General features: G+C 36.9%; 1 protein-coding gene across 4 annotated transcripts in view; it reads right to left on the minus strand.

The window, feature by feature from the left end:
- Positions 1-2,720: 2,720 nt before the first annotated feature.
- Positions 2,721-13,876, minus strand: part of RALGPS2 (Ral GEF with PH domain and SH3 binding motif 2) — a 127,924-nt gene continuing 116,768 nt past the window's right edge. For all 4 annotated transcript variants that reach the window (XM_010580642.1, XM_010580644.1, XM_010580643.1 and 1 more), the window contains 3 exons: positions 7,987-8,092; positions 6,673-6,764; positions 2,721-4,386 (listed from right to left, as the gene is read on the minus strand). In XM_010580642.1, coding sequence (XP_010578944.1) covers positions 4,357-4,386; positions 6,673-6,764; positions 7,987-8,092 — 228 coding nt within the window. In that variant the 3' untranslated portion in view covers positions 2,721-4,356. The remainder of the gene's footprint in view (positions 4,387-6,672; positions 6,765-7,986; positions 8,093-13,876) is intronic.

Raw genomic sequence — 13,876 nt, forward strand, 5'->3', positions numbered from 1 at the left:
ATGAAGGAAAATGCCACTGACAAGAGCCAGAAGAAACAACATCCCATGATTTACCTTATCTTGATTTGGACAAGTTTTGCTACAGTTAACCAAAACCATAAGATCAATTTGCCTTTTATCTAAACAGACCTCACCTCCTCGAGTGCCTTAGCAGCACAGAAAACTGCAATTACTTCTGCTGGAAGGGAAAGCATTTCCTTTTAACATTTGTTATGTCTGATACTAATAGAGGAGGACTATTTCTGAAAAATGCATAAATGCAAATAGAGAAGGCTGATGTTGCAAGAACAATTAGATTAGATTAATTTACTTCTAGCAAGGAAAAGGTAACTGCTGTAGTTTTTTATGCTTTCTTTTGCTCTCAATGTTTTAAAATATGCATACCTCTATAAATGCTTTTCTTGATAAAAGTTCAAGTGCTCTGCAGTTGTGTTTTGAGGAGGAAAGTTAATCAGCTGATTCCCTAAGAGAGACACTGATTGCTCAAGCAACAGGCTAAAACATGTGCATAACTAGAGGGCTGCTTAATAGGCCAGCTGCAGAGTTGACAAATAATGTCTGCCATTACAGTATTTTCCTTTTTAGATCTTTAAGTAGGATGTGATTTTCACAGTAATTTAAAAGACCTAATAGTAACACAATTTTAAAGTGGGTGCTAAATCTCATTCATTAAGTATTGATGTGCATTCATTTAACATTTGTAGTTTTTTTAATGCCCATAACTTGCACTTAAATACTTAATGAATCATAATAGCCTGAGTAATATTCCTCTGGCATGAAATGTCCACAAAATGAAATACGTGTCTGGGATGATCTATGTTTACTCAAATTATCAGAATTTTTCAAAAATAAATCTCCTCATTTGCTTTCTAAGAACACTGGAATAGAAGTCAGGTTTGAAAAACCTAGCCAAAAGTAGTACAGATTAAGTTAGAAAGATAAAAGTTAACAGTAAGTATTCAAGAACTAGTGCAATGTTACGTATTTCTAGTGCACTACACCAATTTCATAAACCAGACATTCCCTGTTGTTCAGTCTTTCCCAAGACCGTTAGTTTAGCTAACAAAGTGGTTAGGAGTCAGCAGATGATTAACATTTACATGTGAAGTCTTGCTACGGAGATCTACTCTGAATACTTTTTGCTCATATGCCTCCAAAACAGGGAAATGTAAGGGGCATCTTTAGTTTAAAAATCAAAACATTAAGACATAAAGTGACAAATATTAGCTGAAGTCTTTCAGCAGTTATTAACAAGATAAAGAATTAGATCAATACATTAAAAATAAAAATGAAAGAGAAACCGCCAACTATCTAAAGTAGTCTGGATGACAGTCTTACCTAAATACCACAAGCTCACTGCTGTCCTTGTTTTCTCAGCACTGGTTTTAATTATTTAATTTTTTTAACCCCTTTTTAAAAAAGGGCATTACTATGTTCTTTACAGTGTATTTGACTTGTCTGAGTCCTTCCAAGGCTTAGCTGAGGCAGCTTTCCCTCAGGGAACAAAACCACCACCTCTTTCTGAGCACCATTTATCTCAAAACATCTATCATTTCAGTATTTCTGTGTTGCCCTGTAGGACTATGTGGCTAGACAGGAGACAAACAATAGGAAAATACTGAACTACTCACTGTAACAAGTGCCAATAATGTTTTCTGTGTTGTCATTAATCACTCCAGTTATTCTGGCTACACATTTTAAGAAACTCCTCCCACAATATTAAATCTCTCCCACGAAAAACAGCGTATCTGAGGGTAGAAAAACAATGAAGAGTAGGAAGCCTAAGAACAATGAAAGCTAGTAACAGCAACAATTCACTAAATGATGATTTGTGAACTGTTTTCCCCACCATCCTCCTACCATAAAAACCTAACTCAAAACAGCTGGAAAAATACAAAAAACCAATAATAAATGACACCTTCTGACCTGGCTCTGTCCTTAGCAAAGCTGTGTGATGTCAGGCTGTGGCTCCCAGTTGCATGTTGGCTTTCACTAACAGAAGAACAGATACAGTTATGCTGCAATGAACCTGTAATAGCTTATTTAAAAATTCAAAATCCACAGGCTATTATCCACAGTGCTTAAAAAAGTACACACATTGTTAAAAAACACTTAGCTGTTGAGAAGAAACACACATTAAGTAATTTCTAAAATGAAAAAAACAAAACTGAAGTTGTGGAAAGTCTACTACAGTAACACTGCTGGCTATGAAGATGTCTTTACTATACACCCAACATTAGTAAACTTGGGAGATGTGTGAATTGCAGAGGGATTCAGCACAAGCAACCCCTTCCCAAAATACAGGACTTCAGGATCAGAACAGACTATTCATGTCCCATCAAAACAACAACAACAGAAAAAATTGCAAAGGGACACAAGTTCCCACAGTGCTTTTGGTGTAATTCTGACAGAAGCATCCTTCTACTGTTTTCTTTCTACCAAGAGCCAATTCACAAGAACAATTCTTGGAAACATAAACCAGCCTATTATCCTTTACTGTACGTCACCAAGTGGTTGGGCTTTTTGTGTTTTGTTTCGGTTTTCTACTGTAAGGTTGGATTAACCTTCTTTTTGCCCCCTCCCTCTCACCCCCCTTCACCCCCACCCCCAAATAAGAAATTAATCATTTCCATTAAGAGATTAATTTGACTCTGGAAAAAAAACAACAAGTGAATTTATAGGCTTCTACTCAGATGCAATAAACAAACTGTACATTTTCAAAATAATAACTACTAGTAGAAACCTTTATTAGATAGTCAGAGAACTCTGCCACAGACTGGTAGGTAGCTTGTTTCTTTTTAAAAAGGAGTATTCATGGTGGAATCTGCAAGCGTATTTATGGCCACTAAACCACAATGTCAATGGAACAGTTACTACTTTTTCACAGACTTCAAAGTTCTGGTATCGGAGTCATATTTTGGACAATGTTTCCTTGCTTTACAAAGATTGTATTTTTGAAGATGAAAGAAAGACTGATCATCCAGGAAACTATCTAGGTGACGTCAAGGAAACCCAAATAAAGCAAGAATCCAAGTCTTAAGCATAAAACACACATATAAAGCATGGCTCCCTTTTTACAACCATAATGTTTTTCTCAGTGTATAATTTCAGTGACCAAGAATTATTCCTGTCAATGATGGAATTTTGATAGTCCCACACCTTTTCTCTCCTTAGGTTATCCTACCTTCTAATTAATTATTTGCCTGAAGATCAAAAGAGCTTCTGTATGTAAAGTCTGCTTTAGGCCATGTTATCAATACCACACAATGTCAACTACTTTGACCAAGACAGATACTAAAATCAATTATTGCCAAATAAGAACATGAAAATTTGAAATTGTGCCTCTATCTTTTTAAAACACAGATCTTAAGTGATATTATGAAACACCATACGCTAACAGTGGTCCCTAACTGATAACTGAGAAGTAAAATGTTGAAGTAAAATGTCTCAGTGAGCTATACCCAGGTGTTGTTTTTTTCATCATTCAACCTTTGTATGTAGGAGAGTGACAGGTGTAGAAACAAATGGGAAGAAAACACTCAGTTCTGACCCAATAGTGCTTTCAGTTTTGTCTCTTACACACACACACACTGACGACCCAAAACACGTGAACTACATTTTTAACCAGGAATTAGGTAGTAACGTACCAAAAAAATTTTTGCTGTGTAAGTACTCAGCCTTTGTGCCACTCATAAGGAATATGGCCCCCATACAGTACTAACACTTGCAAGCTTACTGTTATTTTAAACTTGCAGTTGTTACATTTCTTATACTTGCAGGTCTGAGAGAAACAACACTGCTGCAGGCTAAGTGTTCCTGGGACAAGCTCCCCTTGAGAATTCCTGGTATAGTCTAAACAACATCTCTAGAACATGTAGTACCTCTTTCACCCGGTTCATACATAGCTTTTGATACAACTCCGAAATACCAGTTCACTTGTTTTCTTAAGAATGCCTAAAAAGGTGAGTTATTTTCAAAATTAGTATAAAGTTAAAAGAAACTCAAACTAGCTACAATCTATTTAACTCAAGCACAGCACCGCCAGAAGTTTCACACACACTATTTGGTGTTTCATGTTGTTTTTCCTTTCACTCTTTAAGGCAGTGGTTTCCACAGGTCAGTTCAGAGAATATAACGAAGTATGGTCCATGGCAATTCATGTTGCAACTCCATTTTTAATTTTGGGGACTCTACTCCCCAACCATTAGTGGTTTTGTTCAGGGCTCCAGAGTTCAGGGATCGAGTTGACAGGCTCTGTTCTGGCACAGAATACAGCTGGCACGTTTTTCATCAGGACCTCGTTCTCAATTATGAGATGGTTCAAATTGTTCTTTTTTTTTGTTTTGAAGTAGCCTATTATTCAAAGGTCATCAAGTTGGCAGGAACCTGAAAACAAAATATAAATGATAGCAGATTTTACTTTGGGTAGTAGCTACTTAACATTCCACTGTTTCACAGACTAGCCACCTGTTTAAATGCAGATCATTAATGCTCGTTCTGTTGCAAAAAAAGGGGAGGAGGAATGCAACTATCATTTGGCAGTACAAATATACTTAGAGCTGTAGAAAATCCAGGTATAACCAAAATATTAAACTGCTGCATGGTTTATAATTTTATTATATGGCCATGGATCTTATTAATTTTGATGACATTTAAGATTTAAGTTGTTAGCCAAAGAACTTTAACATGGTAAATCTCAGCACCAAACTACACAAGCAGAACCTTCTCACTTGAGTCCCAGCTAGAGAATTCTTGGCACACAGGTCAGTGATTGATGTAGGCCCTCTAGTATTTTTAAGACTAATTTAAAAAAACAAGGCATAAACACTTGCCTGGCCTTTTCCCATAGGAAACCTGAATGCCTGCTGTAGACATCACTCTCTTCCATTATGATTAAAGCTATTTTGCATTACATTAGTTTACTTCCCCATTTTCTCCCCATCAGGAGTTTGCCTGACAGCAACATCTCTTGTTTACTCAGGTTATTAAAGAGACCCCACATTCCTGATGACTGTCAATAAACACCCAGTTTGGTCAGATTTGAAGCAAGCATTTCTTGCTTTGCATTTACCATTTACCTGTAGAAGCAAGAATGATCAACTGAGCTAAAGTTCCACCATTAAAATTAAAAATAACATCTATTAAAATAGTTCCCAATATTATTCAACTGGGTAGGTGTCTATACTCTATTGAAAGTGCATTTAAACTTCCAACCTTTCTTAGGCAGTCATACTGTTAACAAGCAAATAAGATCTTCCATTTTAAACAGTACCTTAGGGAAACAGTTCCTCTAGGGAAAGCACTGCTCAGGAGCCAAATCACAATCAAAAGAAAAATTTTAGAGGATTTTTTTTTTTTTTTTTTTTTTTTAACTCATTTGGTAAACTAACCTTTGTAACCTAATGTTTGAGTGAAGCACCACTTCTTCTATGGGAGCAACTACGCTGCAAGAACCCATATAGTAAAACTACACAACATGCCAGGAAACAGAAAATATGCAATGAATTATGGTAGCAGGGGTTTTGGCCTTTTAGTGGTAGTTTTTTTTCATTAATCCTCCCCTCCTTTTTTCTGTTAAAATCTCCTACACTTATCTTCACTTTACTGTCATAGTTTCCACAGGAGGCCCCGCCAAGACCCTTAAGCCTGCTGCTTTTGCACAAGTTAGGGGCTGAATGCTTTAAACAAGTTTGCATTAAATACTATTGTTAAGCCTTATTGAATAAAAGCTGTCCTCAGAGGGCAGTTTTCAGGCTTGCCTGGAAGTCACCACTTTCTTGCAAACTCTTTGCCGCTATTTGCTAGTATTCCCACATTCTCCAGCCAGGAACACAATTTCCTCTCCTTTGCACCATCTCAAATACTTTCAAGGGAGGTTCTGCAACCCTCCTTATTCTTCAGATTTCTCTCAAAAGCAGAACCGAACAAGAAAGCACAGAAGGATATGGAAAGGTCCTTTTGCTTCCCCTTGAAATTCAGTAGTACTTTTGCTCTGGAAACTCCATAAACAAATGTGCAAAGGAAAAGGGAGATTTCAGGAAGACAAAGTGGTAACTTAAAAAGGATTTTGCTGATGAAAAAGGTCACTAAGAACTTATATGGCAAAAGAACTTAATAGGGGTCGGAGTAGTCTTATCTTCCTTTCTGACTCATGGAAAATTCTACTTTTCCTTTCAAAGTCTGCCAAATGTACCCAGGACTAAACTATTTTTTTAATACATTTTAGAAATACATACAAACAACAGAAAACATGAATGCACAAGACCTGAAAAAATGGCACTACAGGAGAGTTATCTGGAATTGATATTGAATGCTATGGTTTACAGCTTTTTATGTAACTATAAAATAGCCTTTTTAAAATAGGCAATGACAAAAATACTGCCACTCAGACAGATATTTTACAGCATTCCTTCCATTTCCCCAATTGCTTTAAATTAGCCTCTAGATAGCCCCAAATCTTTCTTCATTACCACAGAAGCTCCGAGGACTTGTTTGCAAAGGGTCAAACAGGAAAGCTAAGGCAAATCAGTTAAGCATGTGAAATCAATGTATAGGCTGCTCAGAGCAGACTGCTCTTCATACAAAGCTATTGGTTACAGTTTGGTCATCTTGGAGATCTATCAATTCTCAGCTCTTAACAGTTCACACTCCTTTTCAGCATCTTGCTCTCACCTGTTGTCTGTTGCTTTGGCAGGCAGCACTCAGGTGTTTAAACCAGAGCATCGCATTCATCCTGTTTCCAGCTTGAAATTTATATGAATTTCCTAAGTGAGAAAGGTGGAGAGAAAACTGATAAAGAAACACAAACAATACTACACACTTAAATCCTACCCGTGTTCAAATAACTCTAAATTAAAACATTATGAAGAGATGTAAGCAGGAGGTTCATATAACTTTACACCTTTTCTGGAATAGGTGCAACTTCATTGTTTGACCTAGTGTGAGAGAAGTGTCTTCCTTTCCAACATTCTAGATTTCAGCTAACACGAGTGTCAACTAGGAAAGAACAAAACATTTCTCAGAACCATACAAAAAAAATGGTTTTGTTCATTACCATTATTGCAATTTGTTTATAATACCATTTCATACTTTTTAAATGAAGTGCAAGATAACACTGAAATGCACTCTAGAAAGCAAGATTTGAAAATATTTGAAAATTGTTCCTAAACACATTGATACATTTCAGACTAGTATTTTCAGTGTCTGGTGTTACACAGTGCTTGCCTGGGTTCAGAAAAGCCAAGTACTACAAAAACATTCCAGGTTGCCATTGCTGAGTTTAAGCTGACAAGCACTCAATCTACACCACATATCAGTGGTGCTAGAATAGATGCTTGGAAATAAAATGTACTAAGACTTGAAGTTGACAATGCAATAAATAATGTTAAGCTCCTTTATCAGAACTTCTAATGATGCTCCTTCTGCATCGTTTGAAGTGCTATGGAAAAGTAACAATTTCTTCACAGTTTAAACTGAAACCAGGGCATTACCTTGCAGTAATGGAAATCCAAGGCTTCTCTGCAAAACAGTCAAGATCTTAGTTTTTGGGTTTTTTTTCCTGGTAATAGTGCTACATTTGAACAGATTGTTTGGTTTGGGTTTTGTTTTTCATTTGGAGAGGAGAGAGAAGTGGTCAAGCATCTAGTGTTAGCTGAATATTGATTTTTGTTTTTTTAATTGTTACTTACATTTTCACATATGTGAAAATGCCTCTGAGTGGTCTAAATACAGTGTAAAAGAATGCAGATGAATACTTCCAATAAAAATCACAAGTGGAGTTGTTAGAGTTTGGAGAGTTCTTAGAACTTAATGAAGAGTCTAATGATTCTCCATGGACAACTGTTCCCACTGCATTCTAACGGCAAACATGACACATCAGAGAGCAGTTCAGTAAGAGAAAGGTAACATCCTTCCAATTATGAATACCTCAGCGAAGCAAATGTTTATTCTGGGAATCACTGCACTCTTGGTGCTAGCATTGCTTACCCTTCTCAGAATCAGTCAATAAGAAGAGATCTGGATGCTCAGGGTCATCTGCCATCATCACCATCCAGCCCACCACTGACACATTCTTACTCGGCGTGGATTTGAACTGAAAATACAAGCAGAGATGTAAACTAAAGTAAAACAAGAAGCTTCAGCCAGACTGACTGCACTGCACAGAACAAGTATGCAAAAGGACAGTTGTTCTCAGTGACACTGTTAAAGACACAGAATAACTTCAAAAGAAGCATAGCACTTCATATAATTAAGGAAGTTTATGAATTTTATATGGAATTAGTGAAAACAGAACTTACCACAATGAATGACATTCAAAACAAATTAAAAGGAATATCACAATCCCTCAAAAGGTGTCAACAGCCATCTAAACTGCACTGTATGAATACAAGAGCATTCCTCACCACATTATTGCGCATGTGTACATATAGTTCAAAAAAGTACATTAACAAATGCAAAACTAATCCCTACACTTTTAACCAACAGAAGAATTAAACTTGTCTGTGCCATAATTATTGAAAGTTAATATGCATTAATTATTGTTAACAGTCTGTAATTACACATAACATGAGTTCTGTGGACAAGATAACACAACTGTGTAATTAAATATTATGACCTGATGAATGACATGGACCAAATGAGGGTGTAGATTGAATAAACAAGTGCGCAGAACAAAATGTGGTCATTTATTGACAAGATGTTCAAAATTATAGGGTTTTCCTGTTGAAGGTGTTACTCACATTGATGTATAACTTAGGTCTCTTCTAAGCACAATACCTGTCTCTGCTACACAAGCCCCTCTCCTGACAGCTCCTTGGTCTCACTCTCTTTTTCATTTACCTGGTCAGTATTATTTTCTACTTCTCCAGCTTCTCCTCTCAGTTCCAGTCTACTTGCCCATTAAATCCAACTCATTTCCAAACCACAAGCTTCCTTCTCCTTGGTTTCCTTGCTTATCTATTAGTAGACCCTCATGATTCACCTCTCATTACCTGCTCAGGCAGTCCCATTCACTCCCCAATACCCAATTAATTCAGTTTCTCTCAAATCTTTAGCTGCCAAATCTCCTCTTCTACATTCATGGGTCTGACACAGCCTTTTTTCATCAATCCCAGCACTCTTACCCTTTGCAGTTGCTTTACCTCCCTTCTCTGCCCAAAAGGTCCAACTCTGCTATATGCTTATCCTTATCAGATGTGTCTTCCTCCTGTCTTGTGAAATCCCTATTCTAACCTCTTCATTAGCACAGTAATTTTGATCTCTCTTTAATTACATTATTAGAAACGATAAAGCTAAAACAATCTCAGGGACATTTGAAGTCATTAAAATGAATTTATAGTTCTGGAACACTTCTATTCTTCATTCTAATGCCACATAGCAGATTTACAACGTTAAGCATCAAAAATCTTTTGTTTCATTTTGGAAATATTGCTTTACCATTACAAATCTAGAACTCTCATGCAGCAAACGGAAGTGTTACTGCAGATAAGTTTGAGGGTATCACAAGCGAAGTAAAAGTTTATAAGAATATTCTCTATATGGGAATACAATTACTTTACAAATAAAATTCCACTGCAAGTCTAATGTCAGTTATTCTAATCCATGCCACAGATTAACTGGAGACTTTCAATGTCCAAGTAAGCTGATCTGTCTGGGACTTGTGCAACAGGCTACATTTTGAACCTCAGTTTAAAATACATTAGAACTTTAAATGAACAAATATTAAGACCAATATTTGAAACAAAAAGTATTTTAACCAAGTTCAAAATAATTTAAGAGTCCAGTCTCTCTATATCTTATAAACTTTTGAACGTGTCATCTGTGTACTGCCCTCTTTATGTTGCCATAGTTACACTTGCAGGAACCACTCCATCACAAGTTCCTACCAGTCATGTTCAGCTGACATTTGTGTAACGTCAGTGGAAATAGAAAAGCTTGGAAACTTTGAAGGGATGCTTGTACAGATAGCTGAAGCGTAGAAGTGATGATGACTGTTCTTAGGAAAGACCTGCCTGCCAAATTTCAAAATTGATGCCCTTTTTTTGATATTACTGTGGATAAAACTGTGGGAAAAGACTATTCCTCATAAAACCCGTAGAGCCACATATACTGAAGTTAAGGAACTCTACTGCCTTTGGGAGGTGGACAGATTTGGTAACACCTCATAAGAAGAAGTAGTAAATTATAAAGCTCTATCAGACAACATTTCATTACAGTGAGGGCTGGATAACATAAATTCTTTCCAAGTAGAAGCTAAAATTTCTTTGAAGATTCCGGTCAGTAATGAAAAATGTTAAGGAATTTTATCTGAAAGAAGGAATAAAGATGGGGAAAGAGAATAAAATAAGGATGTAGCTCGTAAGTTCTTAAAAAATAAAGTAAGTATATATTCAGGACTTGCTATGGACCCACTGAAGACACTGCCTTGAAAAATAAGATGACAACTTGCACTTAAAAAGGGACCTGCAAAATGCAAGCTTCCAAGTAGTTCTACAAAGCATTAGTAGGTCATTTTCACAGAGGTGGAAATGTGAGTCACAAAGTGGTTTTAATAGGCTACAGATCAACAATGTATCTCTTGAATTGCACTCATTTCTAGAGTTTCATGAAAATAGCACATTTGCAGTTTCCTATCTTAGTTATATATCGTAACAGTTGGTATACAATACGTGAAATTACCATGCAATCAAAACTGCTAGAGCTTGCTTGTTTTTTCAGTTTATTCAAACCAATTAGTTAATCATGGTACTTCTCCAAAAAGTAAAAAGCTCCACACAACGAAAGTGTTTCCTGCCAGCATCAATCCGTCATCACTTGAAACCCATGTCAGTTTTCCATCCCTGTGCACAGCTGGATTTGTATTCCATGTTTACATAGTCCCCCTGGGCAGTTCATTCTCCACTGATGCATAGAGCCTTGCTAACAGCAAGTCTGCTTTGTTAACATGAAGGGAATGAAAGCTTCATTGTAATTTAATGTCCCTAGTTCCTCTCTGCTTTTTTTACACAGGCCACTGGAATGACACTCTTACTATACGCACAGAAAACTACACAGCTCTGGTGCTAGGCTTCACATAACTAAATTCTGTTGTTTTTGTTGTTGGTCTGAGCTCAAAGGCATTTATACATAAATCTTTGAATCAAAAACTCTGAATTAATCTCTGAAGAGACTTTTCACTCCAACCTTTTGGCACCTACAAATCTCTTCCTCCTCATCTCTTGCTGAGATTTTACATCTTTCTAATATTCAAATAATTTCCTCAGTGGTGGAACATACTTCCTAGAGTGACAGCATTCTTTATCAGGGTATTTCAGTGAAAGTGCCTGAGCAACATCTACCAAGTTTTCTAGAGTGCCAGTAAATGGGTCTAATTCTGAACATAACATACAATGCAAGGCTTGGAATGAACGAGGGTTCATGCTCAAGCACAAAGCCTCAAGAAGTTTCTGTTGCTTTTCCAAGTACCTACAAACATGGAAAAATCTCTCATGCATGCTATGTTGCCACAGAAATTTGCAAGGTTCTTCCAGCCCAATCACTATAAACGTTTTTTTTTTATGGGTGTATTCATATTTTTCAGGGTGAATGCTTTCTTTAAGACTAATTTTAAGTTGGCTATTTTTACTACTGTTCTTTTTAAAGGTGCACAAGTGCTATAGTTTTGTCACAGGGGCTTGTTTGTGGGTACCATTTCAGCATGAGATAAAACCTTAAGCATTCTACACACATTCCTCTCATTCTCCTGAATCACATCTCTGGGCTCTAAAGTTCACATGCTCATTATAGACAATTTCCTATTACTGTAGTAATAACTGAAACCTGTTCACTATTTAAAATAAATAGCTCATTATATTTAGTAGTTGTTCTAAGTAGATGCAGCACAAGAAAGTTTGTCACATCCAGGTATCTACAGCAGCCTCTTCCTTTGGACTAGATTCACATCTAGAACACATGCTATACTGGATGCGCTTCTTTGTCTTTGACCATAGGCATGAGAAGAAGAGCTGGTTTGCCCATGTCTAAAAGGGAGGGGACTTCTTGCCCTTTTTGCAGGATTACACTGGGATTTTTATGAGGTAATTTTCCAAAGAGGTTGGCTACTATAAACCTGGAAGAGCTTTGAGTGTCGGCACATTCCAAGTCCTCAGTCTCAGCTGCCTGAAGCAATAGCAGCAGCAGAACAGTCAAAAGCATGCCTGTAATCAAGACACATTTACCATGAGAGCTCTAGCCAGGAAACTTTATATAGCAGACTGACTTTTTCATTGCCAGCGTTCCTTTCCATGTCACACAGGCCTTGAGAAAGGAAGCTGAAAAGACAGATGTTTACATGGCTCCAGAAGATGCTTGGAATATTTTACCTAGGTAAATCTCAAATGTATCAATCTTTGAAAAAAGAAACCTGCTTCAAAGTAGACAGGATCATCCTTTTTATCCATTTCATCTGGACAGTAACAAAGCAAAACCTAGACCTAGCCTCAAATATCTTTATTTTGCAGAACAGACCTCTTAGGATATCACTGGACAGCATCTGTGCAGTGAATACATACTCATGTACTAGCTATCTACAGATGGTTGACAGTTTATTCTCTCTTGATTAACTTTCTTTCTGAAAATGCAACCAAATGTGAACTGAAGCCTGACACTTGACAAGTCAACTTCACAGACTCCAGAACAAAAGCCGAGGCTTTGCACAATAACCCTGCAGTGAAATGGATGGAAATCTAACCCATCAATAGTGAGGCTAAAAGTATAACATAGGTAGACTAGCTGAACAAAGTTACTGATCACCTATTATTAGGCTGTTTAATAAACAGGAGCCTCTCCCCTTAATCCCCCAACCTCAGCCTTCCACAGCAGTTACCGGGTTATTTTCCACCTTAATTTCAGCATAAAGATTACACTCTGTGTTCTAATGACCTTTGGTGCAGAAGCATGTGTGCATTCACTGTGAACTATTTGTTTAAATAAAAGACAATCCAAACCACATCTAACAGGTATTACATTGTTTTAACCATGACCACCTGGGAAACGAAATCAGACCATAACATGCTTTGCATCCACAAAGAGAACAAAATATGTTTGCTGCCCTAAAAAGCTAAAAGCAAGATATCAGCTGTGTACAGACAAATCCAAGGTTGCACTGGATAGTTCAGTCCAATTTCATAAAGCCAAATATTAAAAAAAATAAAATCTGCTCTAGCAGTCATTGCTTTTTACTACCGCTCCACCATCTCCGTTTCCTGGGAACTGCACTGCTCAAACTCCGCCCAGTATTTGCAAGCCATAATGCTAGCAGGCTTCTGATGGGTAATCCTGCCAGCATTATGGACTTGAATGTCTCCTAGCCTCCATCTGCAAACTTTGTTATTGGTCTTCTGGCACATCCTTGGACAAATAAACATGGGAACGTAAGGATGCGAGACAGATAGTGCTTCTTGGGCACTAGTCTCTGTTCACTAGTAGTTCAGTTGTTGTAGGTATCACAACACATCTGGGACTTGGGGAGTATTAAAAGTCAATTCAATAGGTTCAGAAAATAATTTTTGAAAGAGCATTCTAAACAGATATGACTGCATTTCAAGACAAAAGTAAAGGCTTTTGCAGTAATAGAGGTTCAAGAGGATCAGATACCAGACTTGATGTTTACATTTGTTACCTTTTTACTTAATTTACTTTTCCTAAAGAAAGGGCAAGACCATTTAAATTATTAAAATTGTTATTCTGAAGGAAACGTATAAGCAAATGGACCACGTAAAAATTCAATATAGTTAATTTCCAGCTGTGCAATTTTTCCAAGTTCTCTAAACCCGTACGTTATTTAGATTGTTTTAAAATATTTATACACAATACTGAAAAAGCTTCTGATTGAATAAGT

The sequence above is a fragment of the Haliaeetus leucocephalus genome, unplaced genomic scaffold, assembly GCF_000737465.1.
Source record: "Haliaeetus leucocephalus isolate CR32 unplaced genomic scaffold, Haliaeetus_leucocephalus-4.0 Scaffold730, whole genome shotgun sequence".
Classification (NCBI taxonomy): Eukaryota; Metazoa; Chordata; class Aves; order Accipitriformes; family Accipitridae; genus Haliaeetus; species Haliaeetus leucocephalus.